The 18,344-nt window shown below is 39.5% G+C and overlaps 1 protein-coding gene across 1 annotated transcript in view; it reads right to left on the bottom strand.

Annotated features, from left to right (window-relative positions):
- LOC117480627 (zinc finger protein 236-like) overlaps nucleotides 1–18,344 on the bottom strand; it is a 53,057-nt gene that overhangs the window by 19,379 nt on the left and 15,334 nt on the right. Inside the window, 16 exon segments of the mRNA XM_034128006.1 lie at nucleotides 291–725; nucleotides 1,188–1,291; nucleotides 2,321–2,639; nucleotides 2,885–3,061; nucleotides 3,928–4,079; nucleotides 7,772–7,875; nucleotides 8,412–8,447; nucleotides 8,449–8,555; nucleotides 10,329–10,430; nucleotides 11,408–11,640; nucleotides 11,785–12,045; nucleotides 12,265–12,397; nucleotides 12,538–12,741; nucleotides 13,499–13,771; nucleotides 14,468–14,639; nucleotides 18,050–18,223. Coding sequence (XP_033983897.1) covers nucleotides 291–725; nucleotides 1,188–1,291; nucleotides 2,321–2,639; nucleotides 2,885–3,061; nucleotides 3,928–4,079; nucleotides 7,772–7,875; nucleotides 8,412–8,447; nucleotides 8,449–8,555; nucleotides 10,329–10,430; nucleotides 11,408–11,640; nucleotides 11,785–12,045; nucleotides 12,265–12,397; nucleotides 12,538–12,741; nucleotides 13,499–13,771; nucleotides 14,468–14,639; nucleotides 18,050–18,223 — 2,986 coding nt within the window.

Below are 18,344 nucleotides of genomic sequence, written 5' to 3'. Positions count from 1 at the left end.
TTTATAAGGTCAAAGGTCATAAGACATGCAGCTAATGGTCCAAGACAAAATATAGGAACATGACATATGATATTAATCCTATTACAATTAAAATATATGGTTACAACATCATGTCACTGTTTTGGCTCATGATAAACCCAAGCCCAAAGATTGCCATCCTGCAAATAACAGAACGACTGCAGTCTACTTAAATACTGATGTCTATTATACGATTTTTTTTAGAAAATTCTTAATAGCTTCTTTAATTTCATTGTATTTCTTGTTCTGTGCGATCCTTTCAAAGGGCTTACCTGACATAGAGGCAGGTAAAATGGCCTGTCCCACCAGTCCCTGTTGCAGTAGATTCTGGTCAAACTGCCCTGTCAGGACTTGGCTGGCAGGGAGGTACATGTTGGGGTCAGAGTTGCCAGTTTGCAGCAGACCCACAGGTTGAAGAGCATCTAAAGCGGCTGACTGCTGGCTCAGGCCCTGCCCCAGAGCCTGCCCAGTCCCTGGGTCTTGACCATGACCAGAGGACAAGGCTGACCGCTTGGATCTGCGACTTTCTAGGCTTGGACGGAAATGGCACTGGATGTGGGTTTTGCGGTGGCCTGAAGTTCTGAATCGTAGTTCACAGAAGGGACATTTGAAGGGCTTGGAGCCTGTGTGGAGGCGCATATGCACCTTCAAGCTGCCCTTTGTAGAGAAGGAGGTGTTGCACATGTGACAGCTGAATAGTTTCTGACCTGCAAAGATAAAGTAAAAAAAGTGAAAGTTACTTGAGGGTTCTTCTACTTCTATTCTCTGTGAATTTTGGATTTTGTAAGAAGGCAGTGATATAACCGTCCTAAAATATCAAACAGCTTTGAAATTTCAAGGAAAGCGCCTAAAGAGTCTGCAATCAGGTCAGGGAGTTTTTGTAAACTTTTTCTTCTTCCTCTCTTCCTACAGCTAAAAAACTAATTAATAAGAAAAAGTTAGTTGTTTAAAACAACAGTGGATACAGTAGACTATTCTTCAATTATTCATAACAAAGTTCCAATAAAGTTGTTATCCTAGTTTTGGGAAATAATTTTGCCAGAACCTTGTTTAAAAGACACTAATCCAAATACCCCAATGTTTCAAAAATTCCACTAACAGTAGAATCCCCCTCAACAATTTTAACCTCAACATCAATAAGCAACCAAATATAGTGATCAAAAATGAACCTGTATGTGTTTTCACGTGGCAGTCCAGGGTAGATTTCACTGTAAAACTCTTCCCACATTCATCACACTTGTAAGGTCTTTCTCCCGTATGGATCCGAATATGCCTAGAAATTGAAGCAGATCAACATAGGCACATTTGAAAGAGGACACATGAGAGATTTAGTGTGAAAAAAGACAGCACACAATCAAGCATTGACAGGGTTTTCTGCCCAAGAGCACTCTTCCATCTCATGCCTTTGGTGCCCAGTGCCGTTGTAACACGAGCTTGCAAAAAATTGCAAATGCACTGTGACTCCAAATATGAAAACTTAAATAATAAATGTGCCTCACTTGTTTGTCAAAACAACAGTCAAAAATCACTTTCAAAAACATGGGCCAGCTTCTAGAGATTTTAAACATTGTATTTCTGATGTCTGTCATTTCACACTTTAATCAAGAAGTCTGACACATAATTGCACGTGCAAATTGAATGGGGAATTTGGAGAACCTACTGACCTTTGATCAAGGAGGTTTATATGTTATTTATACTGCTACATTGATGTTAAAAGTATAGCCTAAGGGTGTGGGGGAAAAGCAAGATTGACATAAATGACATCCGAGTAGTTTTATAGTATCATGTACAGCGATAAGGACTAATATAGGTGGAATAAAATAAGACAAATATGAAATATAGTTTAATAAATTAATTTGTGGGACAAGAAAACTATTCCAAATAATATCATCAATGAAATATACATTATATTACATATTTGGATGAAAATAAGTGTTAATTGATGTCGGCCGATCAGCTTCGAGAGAATGGTTGCCAACCCCTGACCCTGAGAGAGTGACCATGAGACTGAATTATTATTGTATTTATATTCTTGCTGTTATGGTACCATTACTTGGAGCAACCAAAAAGGATTATCGTTAAGTAAAAACAAACAACAATAATAACAAAAAATTGAAAAAATTGAAAAAAATGAAGGGTATCTTAAACTTTGACAGAACAGCTAAGATAAAAAAAGACCCAATTTAAAGCAATGGTTTTAAAATACGTAGCGTTTTCATTCCATTTAATTTTTGCTTCATGATGAGAACGTGAGAATCGGACATGTTTCTCCTAAAGACCAATAAACAGGAGTGATATTTACCTAACGAGGTCACTGGGCTTCTTGAAGCTCTTGGGGCAGAAATTGCAGCAGTTGGCAAACTTTGGTTCTGTCTCCAGCTCTACGGCCTTGTCTTTGATCTCGCTGATGCGATCCCTCTCCGCAGCCGACTGGGCGAGGATCCGCTCCGACACCGAGGCCTCCTCGCCGGGATCTTTCGCCAGCTCGGCCGTCTGCTCCTCTGTGAATGTGATGATTTCTAAACCCTTCCTCTTTAACTTCAGCTCCCCGTCCTCATCCTCTTCTTCTTCTTCATCCTCCTCCTCCTCTTCCTCAATGTCTTCTCCATCCAGACGCATAACTGAGAGCATTCGGCAAAGGGAAATGTAAACTTTCTAGACAGTGATGTACAAAACAGCTTCTTTCAAATATTTGAAATACAACAATCGATCTGTTAGCATTTTAGCATTTCCCCCTAAGTTTCATCTTTTTAGAATATTTTGTTTTCAAACTTTTCAAACAGCATTTCTAAGTAATGGGATGTAAGTTTTCAATGACCCCCTGTATGAAAAAGTGTTATGTTTAAAGTTGTCTCGGCCTCCTTACTCTGATCCTCCACAGCGTGCTCCTTCTTCATATGCTTTTTACACAGCAGGCTGGTCCTGAAGTTGTCGTCACACACGGAGCATTTGAAAGACTTGATGTGGATGATCATGTGGCGGTTCAGGCTGCCGTTGGTGGTGAATGAGGCGTCGCAGACATTACACTTAAAGGGCTTCACTCCTATCAGGGAGAGAGGAGAGGCAGGGGTTTCAGGACGTTGCATTTGAAACATTTTATACGATTTTACTAAAGAATAAGGTATTACTAAAACTTTCCATATATTTTTGTGATACTGCCAATTCATTTGTTGGTCTTGCTCCAAGTTCCTAAAACACCTATTCCTGCTTTTACTTACATAAATTACATGTTGTAATTTGTTCTCATCCCGGACTCAGGATGGTTTTAGTATCGTGGGGATACAGTCATTTGGCAGGCTGTGTCCATGTGGTAAATGGGTGTAATTAACATACGCTGTAATATGGATGTAATATGAGTCTAATAACACTGTAATATAGGTGTAAAAAGAGTGTAATACGGATGTAATGCGGGTGTAACAACAGTGTAATTACGGTGTTATATAGGTGTTACATGTGTGTGATATGGGTCTTACATGGGTAAAAGAAGGTTGTTATAAGGGTGTCATAATGGTGTAACATGGGTAGGATAACAGTGTAAGTTGGGTGCAATGTGGAAAAGAGAAATCAATTTCATTTCGTATTCATTTATACGTGATTTGAGGGTTAAGACATTGAGATACTTCATAAATCGTTTTACTCCTAAGCCTATTTTGTTCCCATGGCACCATGGGTATTTAAATATCTTGAATTACTAAGTCATTTGTAATCGTGGTGTGAATAAAATGCATGACCAGGTTTTGGGAGATAAGGTAATAAAAGGAAATCACAATGTACCCCTAGCATCTTAATCATTTGATGAAAAAATTAATTAAATGCAATAGAATAGGACATATTTAATGAAGGCAATGACCTACAAAGGCTTTGGGTTTTTAAAAGCTAATTCATTTAGGAGGTCGTTGCTAAGCTTACCTGTGTGCGTGTTGAGGTGGGACTTTAGCACTCCGGCTGATACAAAGGCTCGTCCACAGAGATTACATCTGTAGGGTTTCTCCCCGGTGTGGGAGCGCACGTGCTGCTTCAGATGGCTTGACTTTTTGAAGCCCTTATTACACCAATTGCACCTGAAAAGAGCAAAAGAAAGGCCCATTATTGTTGTTGAATTCAGACGAAACAAATGTAATGATAAACAGCTAAGTAGTCTGTAGAGTCAGATGAGACATTTGGTCATGTGAATGCAGCTTTAAGCTGATGTCACAGAGAAAAACAGCCTGGGAGAATTATTTAAATTCTTTATGCGCTTTGTCTCCAAGGTCCCTTCTTATTAAAGAGATAAATCCTGACTGCAAGGAAAATGTGTAAATGATGGATGATACAGAGGACTTAAGGTTATCTTTTAAGCCAAATTGGTTTCTACTTTTGACAAACGTTTTGAGTAGGTTCGACCTGATACCTTGGCAAACCTGAGAGTATCCCTGGGCAGTGGCGGTTCTAGAACATTTTACATGGGGTGGCAAAGGGGGGGGGCAAGAGGTCATGCCAAGGTGGCATGGGAGGGCGGACCGTACGTGGTATTTTATACTGTATATATAACCTATTTATTGTTAAATCATGCCCTAAGTGTTCTTAATGCACAAGAGAAACAAGGTGTTTAGATAAACAAACTAAAATATAGTATAAAACAGCAGAAAATACTCATGATACCCTAGAATTCTGTTTACTGTAAGTACGGTAAAAGTACTTAGTTATAATGAAGTACACAAATGACGTCACCCATCTCTTAAGAGAGCTAAAGGTGACCTGTGCAGTAACACATTTCAATACATATTTGATCTTTATATTTGTCAATACTAAGAGCCGCTAGATTGTACTGCTGTAATGTGGAGAATAAAAACATACGATGTGGTCCAGCTGGAGTCTCATCTGCCTCCTGATCCCTGGCCCTCTTTCTGACACTTCATCTTTATTCCTCACATACATTTCTTCTTCTTCACTAATGTCTTCATCTCCTCCTGGCTTCCTCCTGCTCTGACCCTCCTGGTCTCTTCAGTGTACTCTCTTTTCCTTTTCCTCTTTCTGATCACTTCTCAGATATGTCTTTTTGTTGTTGTTGAATCAGTCCAGCTACTCTGGCCTGCAAGAGTCTACTTGTGAAAAGCACTGGTACAAATGTTTGTATAACTTTACACGTTAGGGCCATGTAGCTGATAAGTAGCATAGCCTATAATAAATATAAAATCAGAAAGTATTTATCAAACGCACAGGCAGCTGTGTTTAGACCCAGTTTGACGGTAAAGGATGTATCCTGTTTGAATCTGGCCTCATTGCTGTGATGTGTAATTTACGTGGATTTAATAGTACTGCATAGTTTAGCAAATAAAGTGATCGATCTCCCAGCTAGCGCTGTCTGTGTAGTATTGTGTAACGTAACGTCCCAAACCGCGACCGTCTGTTAAATGCTATCGATTCAAACGGCAGCGTTTTATTAATATTTTGTTTCAAGCTCTCGTCCTTGGTAAAAACAAAACTAGTGGAAGGGGAAATGCTCCAAGGGGAAGCTGATCCACCCTCAGGTGCTGGGACAGCTCGGTCTCTCTGCAGCGGTGTGAGCCGCGGTCTGTGTGAACGCCGCTCCACAGTTTAATGCAGGGCCGTAGCTACGTTTTTTACGGGCCTAAGATGATATTTAAAATGATTCACTTTTAATGAATGTACTGCTTGTTTCGTTGCTTGAGAAGCTTGTGGACATAGTGTAGGTTTGTTTCTACAAGTACAGTTTTAGGGACACAAAGGTTAGGGGCAGCTGGGGGGGGCAAGGCTCTACAGTGGGGGGGCAGCTGCCCGTAGATCCGCCCCTGTCCCTGGGGCATGTATATGAAGGCAATTGCTTACTGATAATAAAGTTATTAAAGGCAGTCATTGTGAATGCTGTAAACATTGCCTTTCATTTCCCGTGGCTCAGTCTTTATGATGTCGCTGATCAATAATCTGCTTTAAGCCCTGGAAAAATGATTTGTTTTGATTGGAGAAAGCTCACAAAAACAATGCAGCTCTGTAATCAGGGAAAACTAACAACAGCCATTGGGTTACTGAGTTCTTTGGTGTATCTTAGATAGAGTTTATAAGGGTCAGATCTGCTATCATCAAAACAAAATGAGAACATCAACAAACAGTACTTGTGCGTAACTGTCCAAGTTTCATTATTTAGATACTGTTTGGACCCGTTATGACAATTAGGTTGACCAATGATCACAGAGTAATTCTCATAGGTGTTTGAGCTATAATATAACTTTACATTAGACGGTGCTTCTATCCAAAGCAACTCACAATACGTGCAATTAACCATGAAGATACATAACAGCAAGAATACTGCAAGTACCTTCAAATAAGCCAAACTTTTATTAAAGATTTGAATGGCCAAGGTGCAGTGGAAACAGGTGGGTTTTACATCTCCGACGAAAGATGTGTAGACATTCTGCAGTTTTGATATCAATGGGGAATATGACTAGCAAATGCCAACCAACTAGCAAAAAGGATTGTTTGGTCGTGACCAAGGTAAAAAATAAAAGAACAGATTCTATGTCCAGATTTGGGACCTGTCGGACAGAATACAATTGCAGTGCAATCAGGCTTAAATGGTGGAATGAGTGCCTCTCCTGAGTAACCTGGAGTTTACCGAACTGCTCTCAAAGTAGTCTGAGAGCATGTTGAAAAATATGTTCTGGATTGGAGAGACATAATTGAACTCTTTGGGCCTGAATGGCAAGCGCTTTGGTGAAAACCAGGTACTTTTGCATGGCATGGTTGCATCACGTAGGAAAGACAGCATCAAGGCATAAGGAGGTTTTAGGATCTGTGAGAATCAGGGGACTCTGAGGGAAGCGTAAACACGATCAGAATAGGCAGAGATTCTCTTTTCAGTACAACCAGAATCCATCAGGCAAGAACAGAGCAGAAGCAGATTTCGCAAAGTCACAGAGTGTTCTTCAATGGCGCAGTAAATGCTGGAAATATGCTTGCTTTTTTAACCACGGGTTCACATAAAAGCTGACATCCTAAGCGGAAATGTCCACATAGATGCGGATGAACATGTCTTACTGGAGGATTCCACTGAATGACACCAGAAAACTTGTACCTTGCATAACTTCCAGTTTTGCATGATTTAAACAATAAACATAAAGTATTATTTTGCGAAAAATGTGTCTCAGTGAACTGGGGATTGATACAAAAATAAATGCCTAGCTAAGTAAGGTACCTTATCCTGTGACTGGTGGGGAAAACACACTATCGGCGCCGCCCACATTCCATTTCCCCCAAACTTTGCTTAGATTTTACGTCCTTTATGTCAAATTATAAAATGTTATTTATCATACTGTCAACAGCTTTTTTGATTAGCATTAGCAGTAGCAGCTATTAGCGTTTCTTCCAAAATGTCCATTGTTGTCGTTGATGATGTGCCTACTGACCCCTGATCCTGTCACATCACCATAATGCACTACAGATTATGTGTGATTATCTGTAGTGTTCATTTCTGAGGATGTAAAAACCAACGCTCCGATCAGACGCAAGCAGACATCATGCATATGCGTAGTGAAAGCAAGTATATCACTGGCTTAAGGATCACAGTTTAATAATGTAATGCATCTATTCTAAAAGAATCTGTAAGCAAATAAGATAACAGTTCTGTTGAGAAATGAAGGTGGCCATAGATGGCAGAGGAATCTCTTTTTATCTTTTTCTCCTTACTGTTGCTTTTACAAAAGGTTGGGAATAAAAATTTGAAGAGGTTTTAGCAAGAAGTAAGTCAGAAGTAAACCTGTAGGCTCTCTTGCTGTTGTCCTCGCTGTCATCCTGGTAGTCCTGTGTTTCAGTGCTCAGCTGAAGCTCATCCTGAGTGCTCTGCTGAAGAAGTCCATTCGTCTAGATTTCACAAGATAAATCAACAAAATCACCTTATTGCAGAAATAAATATATTTAGGAGGCATTATTAGTTCCAAGTGTCTCATGTCTGCTTAAGATATGTCTTCAAAGGGTTATTTCAACATTTTGGGAAATCCTACCTATATGCAGTTTAGAATATTAAGTTAGAGTTGAAGTTTGGTCAGTTTTAGCTAGGTGAACCATAATATGAATGCACATTACATTGAGAAACAATTAAACCATTTCAGGGGGTATTTCATTATTAAGGCGTATTTTTAATCATTTGAGAGAGCCGGATGCACTTTTTCCCAGTTGCAAGTTTGTATGCTAATCTAGGCTAACTAATCCCTATCTCCAGTAGTGTACTTAACCCACATATATGAGAGTGGTATCAATCTTCTTGTCCTAATGAAGCATGCATACAAACAAATAAGTCCAACATGTCTTTATCAATAGTTGTGTACTGCTCAGCTACTAATCAGCTTTCTAAGTCCAGGTGAGTGTAAGGGCTTATTGGGTGTAGTCCCAGGACTCACCACTTCAGCACTGGAAACGTGGAGCAGGTTGGGGGGGGTGATAGCTGGAGGACAGGGCCTGGGACTCCAGGGTGCTGGAGTCCTGCAGCTGCTGGACGCTGGAGAACTGGGCCTGACTGTAGCTAGATTCAGTGATGGTGAAGCCTGAGGGGAGAAGACAACGAGAAATCAGTATCTTCAGCTATTCATCACATCTCAAAGAAGAATTTATTGAAGAATAAAATGGCAAATGGCAAATAATAATTCAAAAGTGTTTAGCTTTTAAACTTTGCAATTCCACATATGTGAATACTAGACACTATGCACATGAAACCCAAGGGGTTGATATAACCAATTAGGCCACAAACTATGGAAGGCCATAGGGGACTTTCTTGAAATGATAATGCAGACTTGAAAATTAAAGGTAACTCCACAAAAGTATAATCTTCAACATAGGTATGCATTGTTAAAGTAGATACAATTTCCTTTTCACATACTTTTGATGGGCCTTTTATGACCATACTAAATTAAATTGAAATTGCTTTATGAGATTGCGTTTTCAAATGCAATCTTAACCAATGCTTAGAAAACTGCATTTCAAATTGTGACAATTTCTTTCTATGCAAAAATGGAGAAAAAAAGCTGCATTAATTACACTGCATTTTAATATTCAAATTGATTCAACATTATAATGTTGAACCCTGTACTGACTCAACATTAAGAGTTAAACAGCTTTTTAAATATACATTTCATTATTGTCATAGAACGCCAATGCTTTAAAAATGCTAATAGGATTATTGCATTTGATTTATAACTCAACTAACACATTCATTTTAAGAAATGATGATGGTACTGTGGAACAAAATGTTGATTTTCAAGTATAAATTTACATTTTAATAATGTCTCCTAAAGGCTTCCATACCTAAAAACGACATACTAATGCTTTATACAAGGCAGTGGTAAACCGGGGGTTAAAAATTGATTAGCAGCTCAAGAGCCCTCCTGCCCAGGCACATGTGCTTTGTTCCCTTGAATATTTGGTAGCACTCGAGGCAATATGAGAGTGATGAAATACCCGGTCTGCTCTGGACAGATAACAAGGTTGTTGAGCCCCAGGAGAGAGCATCTGCCAGACAGATGTTTGCTGTCAGAGTGCGATGATGCCCACTGCTCTCATCCACAGAATCCAGGCTGCCAAAACAGTCAGTTGGCATGATGGGAACTCTGTGAGTTAGTCATTTGAGTGAAAGTAGTAACCATATATTTGAGAGCCCTACACTGGATTTAGAGTTACACAATGGAAAGGGAAGAAAGAACATAAAACATCAGGGAAAGTGCCTCTATATCTCTTGTTTATCTCAGATTAGATTAGATTTGATTTAATTGTCATTGCACTAGAGTACAACAAATGGCTATTAGCATCTAACTCTTTTACAACATTAACTGTATAGTAATGTTCTCCTTTGATTATTGAGTGAAACTGACAGTAAATGTAATCCATCAATCATTTTTGATGTCTTTCTAATTATAATCTGAATTAAAAAGTGTTATTACTAAGGTCGTTTGTTGAGGCCAACTTCGCACATTGCACAATTAACTTTTAATGGAAGAAAAAACGAAGGGGAAATTACTGGAACGAAAAGGGACCTTCTACAGCTCATTGTCTAGTCGCTTTCCCATCAGAAACCTTTGTTTTACACAATGAGAGATGACAGTGTGCACAGTTCTCCTTAATGGCATTTGTTTCAATGTAGACATCTCACTTAGGCTACCATGAGAACAGGGGTTGCACAAGTAACCAAGTTTTTTACTTCATTGTCCTACATAAACGCATATTTGATTGATTTTTTTCATGCAATACAGACATCATAGATTAAAAATGTAATCTCTGGGGGGAAAAGCATGCATGAGTGAAATCAGTGAGATGTCAGTTTGTACCTTGTGTTAGAGCTTGCTGGTCAAAGGAAGGCTGAGGAAGTGCTGGTGTCTCAAACTGGCTGATGTTTTGAGGCAAAGCATGTTGGGTGGTCACATACGAGTCTGTCAACAGAAGAAGAAAAAAAGATGCAGGTTAGTCTTAAACTCGCAATGTGTAAAATGGATAGGAATGGCATCTTAACTCTGTAAATTCAATTATTCGGGTCATAATTCTCAACCTTGGTGGTGTTTACCCAATTTACTTCCACGGGTCATTATCCATAAAAACAATGTCTCGCATGTAAATAATCGCTTATATTAACTACATAATCCATCATGCATTGTCATGGCAACTGCAAAGTAAAAAGGGGTCTATTATTTAAAACATAATTTATTATAAAGTGAAGGCTTAATTCAGATCTAGATAATGCCATAGGTGCTGCTTTTGTGAACAATATGTAAAAATACCAACCACTCTCCTCTTTTGAACATTTGTATGGAGTGTAAATTGCAGTCTACGTTATTATTTAAAAACCATTAAACATATATATCTGAGGTCAGGAGTACTGACCTGACCACAAGACATGCATTTGAAAACTGATGTCATTTGAGAGGAGCCAATTCCGAACAGGCAACAAAACCATTATTATAAAAACCATGGTGTTTTCTGAAATCAAACGTGGTTCTGAAGGACAATGAAGACTATTTTCAGAGACGTGATATAAGAGAAACCATGGAAAATGAAGCGCGTATGTGCTGCGTTATGAAAGTAACTACTAAAAGTGCTTTATGCAATGCCCCTAAATGCACCTCTGAGCTTAAGAAATAATTGTGAATTCTTGAAAAAGGTCAATGTTAGGGCCACATGAGATGCCTCGTATCTCTTTATGGTCATTAGCATCTTCTACATTTCTACGTAGTAGTTTTTTGCACCTAATTAACTGACATTTTCATCGCTTTGTAGTTGTTTTGCGTCCCTTAACAGTCATTTTGCACATCTATGTACTCGTTTTGGTTTTCCAAAAGGCAAGGTAACAGTTAGTCCATACAGACAGGGATGTGCCACTCCTGGCCAGCCCTTTGGCCCGGTGTCTGCGTACCTTCTCCTTGTACAAGGGTCTGGTCAGTCAGGGGGACCTCCAAGGTCACTTCTTGACTTCCATTCACGACCTCTGTCTGGTCCAGTCCCAGCATACTTTGCTGCTCTTCTGAGGTAGCAGGTGGTTGATGGAGGGAGTCTCCCTCTATTTCCACCTGCATTTCATGGTCCACCGTGCCCCCTCCTAAGTGGTCATCTGATGACTGGGGCTGCAGCTGCTGGGCCAATTCATACCTGGTTTGGCAGAACATAGGTTTTATTTATTGAGGTGTTATTATGTTGTACGTAGACTTCCTTGTCAAGGAATGCTTCTCTATGGGGGGAAAAAGTATAAAAGAACAAACAGCAATACAAAAACTGTGCAGAGAAAGCCCAAACCTGTGTGTCTTCATGTGCTTCCTGCAGTTGGGAGATGACTTGAAGGTCTTCTGGCAGTATGGGCACATGTAGGGTCGCAGGTCACTGTGGGTGGTCATGTGACGTCGCAGGCTGCCGCTGGTGGTGAATGTGGTGTCGCACATCAGGCACTTGTACGCCTTTAAACCAGAGTGGGTCCTGATGTGAGCCTTGAGGACTCCCGAGGAGGCAAAACCCCGACTGCACTGCAGACACTTGTAGGGCCTTTCTCCTGTATGAGACCTGGGATGATAAAAGGATAACATAACGGAGACCATAAGTAGTTTCAAGTGGGACACAAAGTATTAAAAGTAAAGAAATGCCATTTTTATACAGCAATCATTCAATATTATATACAGAATACAATTGAACTGTACCAACTATCATTACTACAACTACGAATTAGAAAAAATACTTGTATTATAAATCCTGTATTGGACAATGTTATTCAAGGAGCTTTACCTGGTATGCTGTTTCAGATGGCTTGATTTCTTGTAGGCCTTATTACAGAACTGGCACTTGTATGGCCGGTCACTGCCCACCACCTCAAGGTATTGTTGAAAGGCCAAGCGGGGGTTTTGGGATGGGATGAGGCCTGTTAAGCAACATGTGAACAAGAAACATGTGTTCCATTTGAAAAAAGAAATGTAGTTAACTGAACAATGGGTTTCACGTCATCTCAAGAACAATTTAGAAGGCGAGTTTGTTCACAATCGTTAACATAACATTTTTTACCAAAGTCAGTGATGAGGATGGGTTCCTGCAGGGGGATGTCGGGCAGAGGTAGGTTACTCTTGGACACTTTGGCTTTGTTGGCTTTGCGAGGAAACTTGTGCTTCTTTTGCTGCAAACTTTTGAAGTGAGACGCAATGTGTGTTTTCCTGTGGCCCGATGTGCGGAAGATCTTGTCACAGTGAGGGCAGGGAAAAGGACGTACACCTGGGAAGAAAGAAAAAGCACTTAGAGAATTAGTATTTAGAGAATTAGACCTGACATGTAGATATAAACTACAATTAACGCAAAATATATTAGAATTTCCTATCCCTAAGAAAATCTAGATAAATAATATAAAACCCAAGCCTTGCAGTTAGCAGGAGACAATATATATGATATATATTTATGAAAAATTACAGCACAAGAAAAAGTGACAATGATATCAAACTGTATACGCACAAGCCTTAGTGAGAAACACAGCTGAGAACATTCAGAAAAGTCTGAGCTTAGAGCTAACACATGACCAAAAGTAAACACCTAACATAGAAAAGTGCCATTACATAGCAATAATAGACAACAACTAATGCACAGATGCACATAATAATTAAAGTGATACCGTTTTTTATTCCACACTAATGCTGACATTTCATGTCCATGGGGACGCTTGTTTAGGTCCAGCTCGCTAAGTAGAGGCAAATTCAGGATAATTGCAAACACATAAGTGCAAATGAGTATAAGTATACAGGTCTAGCAGCTTTTGTCGTTCTCTGCATAATTTATTATACCATATAGCTGATAACTAAATGATAAAAGGCTGCCTGGAAACATTATGTTGAAAGCTCATGTACGTCCTCTTTTCTATTTAAGTGCATACAAATTACGTTTGTCATTCGGATGCAGCAAAGCCAATAAAGTGCAAATGTTGATTTTTGTTAGTTTTGCTTCATGTGTAACCCTTTCATGAAGTGCACCTGCTTCTCACCTGTATGCAGACGCATGTGTACCTTCATGCTGCCAGAAGTGGAAAAGCACTTGAGGCAGCACTGACACTCAAAGGCCTTGACGCCCGTGTGCGTTTTCATGTGTGCTGTGAGGGTACTCTTGACAGCGAACGCTCTGAAGCACTGTTTGCACTTGAAAGGCTTCTCGTGAGTGTGGATGCGGATGTGGCGGACAAGGTCGCTGGGCTTCTTGAACTCCTTGGAGCAGTATGGGCAGCCGTGCCAGCGGACGCCGTTCTCCTCCCTGATGGAGCCTGGAGGGAAGGCAGAGTGAAGCAGACATGTTTTACTGTCGATAGCTTGGGGCTGCAAATTATGATATTATCAATCATCTTTCTCATTGATGTATCACCAAGTTAGTATAAAGTTGGTCAATAAAATGACTGATTTTTCGAGTAAGAAAATGAACAGGGACGATAAAAAATACTTGTTCAGGAACAGGAAATAGACCTAGCCTGAAAACATTAAACCGCAATTAATTTTATTTATGAATTAAAAGCATCTAATATGAATAAATCAATGAATACTATATTTGTATAAAAAGCAAGCTCATTTATATACAACTAATTGCACTGATGTTTCATTTATGCCACGAACTTCATATATATGCAAATAACTTCCAAGGAAAAGGACAGTTTAAATTAAATTTTTGAACGTTAGTAAAATAACTTAATTAAGAGTCCTTAAACAGTCATTTCCTTTTATAATTACATCAAACCCTTATATTGCAACACATCTATCTATCTGCAAATGTTTAACACATTTATTCATAAATAACTGAACTGATTTATTAGTTATCTAACTTAAAATGTCTTAGTTTCAAGTCGTGAATTCATTAATAATTGTACTGAAAGGCAACTACAAACCTACTGAACTTCAACAATATGTCAAAATCTCATTTGAGTTTGTGATAAGATGCTTTTGTGAATGTCGTGTAATACCGCTCCTACCTGGCATTTGTATGGGTTTCTTGAAAATGCTCCTTTTCTTTTCCCTGAATGGTTTGTCGTGAATTTGAACTCTCCTGCTCTCTGCGGTTCTGCCCTCCGTGCTCTGGTTCTCTCTGGATGTGTTGTCGCTCTGCGGCTGGACCACACTCAGCCCACTGTTCTCCAGAGCTTGCTACGAAAGGAACATAAGAAAAACTGCTCAAACACCACAGCTTAAAAACGCCTTCATGTAACACAATCTACATTAAGGGTAATGCGGGTCAAATCCTACAATAGAATGTTTCCTAAATAACATACAACACCTAATCACTTAAAGAATAATAAACTCCGTCAGGCCTATGCCACGCCATTTTACCAGCCTGTAGGGGTTGCAAATTATTTCCTTCATCTTGGCTAAAAACAAGCCTTAACTACAATCAGAAATCATGTATTAGTCCCACAGTGGGGACATGTACATTGTCCTAGCAAAGAGACATTTCCAATAAAAGTAAAAAGAAATAAGAAGTAGATTAACATATTATATGTGAACATATGAAAGTAGTAAAGTAGCAGCCATTAATGACATTAATTCATTGTAAATTGCATCTAGCAGTCATTTCCCAACAGGGTTGTTACAGTGTGAGGTATTAAAGTAGCAGCTCTTGTCTGCATGTGACAAATAAAGCCTTTCAATTTAAATGTGTTATTATAGTCTGTATTTGGGTTCGGCATGCTGCAGTGCACATTAAAGCCTTTGTATAGTGGCTCAGAAAACTGACCATAGAAAAGTTTGTTTTCAGTTTCAAGTAGAACTCCTGCAGAATAATTCCATACCGATGTTATGGCCCACTAAATGTAGGCACAATACCAGGGGGGACAATTGAGTTTATGTATGAGGGGAGAGGGAGACACAGCTGGTTAAGAATATTTTCTTATTCATTATTATAGATTCAACCATTTGAGGTATGGCTTGAAATAATGTTACAAAGCTCAGTCATAATCAAACCATCTTGGGATGAAAGCAAAGGCTCTATTCAACTCTCCAGTAGTGTTCAACTTAAAGGTTCTCTTTCCCCCAGGATGGGAATATTTTTCGACAAGCACCAGAATCCTGCCTCTCATTCTCTAAAAGGAAGGCAACTTGAAAGCACACATCACTTATCTTCAAGCAAATATCTATTCATGGTCTTTTTTGAGAAACTTTTGTATCTTTTCATCTCCCTCTATGTGGCCAAATATTATTCCCACTGTGGGTCCTCCGACTTCCATCCGCATCATTTCCCTATAAATGGCTTCAGTAACCTCTTGAGGTCTTAAGAGGTGCAGCTGCTGGTGTGTGGATCTGAGGGTTTGTATGCTCAGACACACACAGAAAGAAAGACCAGGAGAGATTTCCAATTGAAGGATTTCTTTAATCCATGTTTGTAACCTCAAGAGTGCATGTCGCATTGGAGCTCAAATAGAACACTAGATAAAGAGCTCTTATATAATATAAAATAATAATTGAATCATATGCTGTAGACGATAATTATATGGGATTAGATGAGTGCCACATGTGCATTTTTTTTTTTATCTTACCAAAAGTTATTATTTATTTGTTTAGATCTTAGATTAAAGACAGAATTCTGAGACTTAAGTCAGAGTTTATAGAAAGAAAGTCAGAATCTCAGGATCCTGACTTTTTCTCAGATTTCAAGATTATTGTCCTAATTCCAATTTAATTGTATTATGGACTGGTACCCTAGAGACTGCCTAAGTCCAAGTTAATTAAATCTGGGGGCCTTGGTGCGCCGATTTATTGGAAAAAATGTATATTAGCTGTTAGGGACATGGTTCAAGAAAATGTTTTTGGCTCTTCTCAATATGAAATTATAGGTGTTTGATTTAAATCTTTGAGGAGATTTTCATTCGGTGCAGCAGTTTTGATTAAAAAGCAGTGGACAAACACTTGTAACATGCATTATTGTAATACTGTAGAGCAGGGGTTCCCAACCCCCGGTCCGCGGACCGGTACCGGGCCGCGGAGGTGTTACTGCCGGGCCGCGAAATAGCTGTGAGTTTATCGTAATATTTGCAGAATTATAAATATATAAAAATATTTTATCATAATATTTTTTTTAAAGTGTTTAATTTCCGCACCGATGCCACCAGTCATATTATTTCATCCAGTAGCTAATCTTTCACCAGAAAACCGTTGAAAATGGCTTTTATGATGTTCCGAGGGATTCGGCGGCTCAGCCTCTTGTGCGCACGAGAATGTTACCGGTGCGCCAAGTAGGAAGAGGAGCGCACAGGAGACAACCGTTTGATTGCAGACTGTTATGTTTATGTGGGGAAATTGTGGTGCATACATTATTTGAGATATATTTCAAACTCGGACTTCATTTTAAGGACATGTCGGCCAGGGGTGTAGAGCTATTTGTTTAAGCACCGGATACGCAAAACAGGAGAGTAAACCAGTCTGCCTTGATCTATGAATTAATGTCCGGGACTCTCACGGTATCTGCTGCCCACAGCTGTTTTATAGAAGGAAACCCTCCTTCACTTCATCAAATGGCTGCAGCATCAGGAGGCAGCGGGACACACACACACCTCTCTACACACATCGAACTGCCCGATTACTCCCCCTTTTATTAGTTTTATGAAGGAGATGTCCAGTCAGTCACCAAGGCGCATGATGTGTGTGTGTATGTTCTCTGCTCAGCTCAGCTCTGTGTGTTCGGTGTGTTTGTGTCTGTCCGACACTGGCATTTGTTTTCAAATGTTTATGAACAGTAATTTACACACATATGGCTAACTCCATATATGCAGCTGTTCCCAAAATAAATTAGTTTAATCTTAATCTGGATGTAGTTCTAAATACTGTCGGAGTGCACCGGAACGAACGACACTATCATAATATCTTCTGAAAACAAATGCCAGTGATACACACACACACACACACACACAGGCACACACACACACTGCGCCTTCTCCTCGTTTTCCCAGCATTCACTGATTATCCGTAAATCAAACAAAACCAAAACGTTGATTTATCTGTTTTCCCGTTTTGGTTTAAAAACTGAATAACGTGGTTTTTTGGTTTTCCGAAAAACCAAAAAACAACACCGGTTATTTTTTAAACTTTGTTAATATGTTTTGGATGCATATTGTTCTAGTATTTGTTCAGGCTGTTACATACAATTAGCCTCTGTTGCTACCTGCTGCTGATGAGTAAATATTAAAATCAGTTAAAATTGACAACCGGTCCGCGATTTTTTTTTTATGTATCTACCGGTCCTTGGCACAATAAAGGTTGGGAACCCCTGCTGTAGAGTAATCGGAATCATAGATGTTAAAAACTAAAATAATTTGTCTACTCGCCCTAAAAGTGGTAAAGGAAATAAAGTATTTGTTTGTATTTTTGCAGACATATTCAATTTACTTTGGATAGCGGACAGTCTATCATTACACCCAAGTATGAAGATGAGAAGTACGATCTTGATATCTATTTAGTTTTGTGTTATGTTTTAGTTTTGTAGGTCAGCTTTAAGACCTGATTACTATGTGTTTGTCCTTGTTATCACCCAATTGATGTAGTGTGGTTGAATGTGCTTTGCTCACCTGCAGGATGTCCTGGTTAATGGCAGTTTCCATGGCGATAGCTGGCTCCGAAGGCTGGGGCTGCGCTGCGTCCCCGCTGACCTGCTCAGACAGCTCCAGGAGTTGCTGGATGACATCTGTCACCCCCTCGCCGGCCTCCGACCCCCCGGGACCCTGACCTGTGCTTTCTGTCTCCTGAGGGGGGAGGAGGAGAGGAATAGAGTGAGGTTTGGGCAAAAAGACAAAATTGCTCCTGTGGGGATTGCCCACAGTACTGAATGTATGTAAGTCGCTTTGGATAAAAGCGCCTAACAAA

The sequence above is a fragment of the Trematomus bernacchii genome, unplaced genomic scaffold, assembly GCF_902827165.1.
Source record: "Trematomus bernacchii unplaced genomic scaffold, fTreBer1.1, whole genome shotgun sequence".
In the NCBI taxonomy this organism is placed as follows: Eukaryota; Metazoa; Chordata; class Actinopteri; order Perciformes; family Nototheniidae; genus Trematomus; species Trematomus bernacchii.
This window is presented reverse-complemented; position numbering and strand designations above follow the sequence as displayed.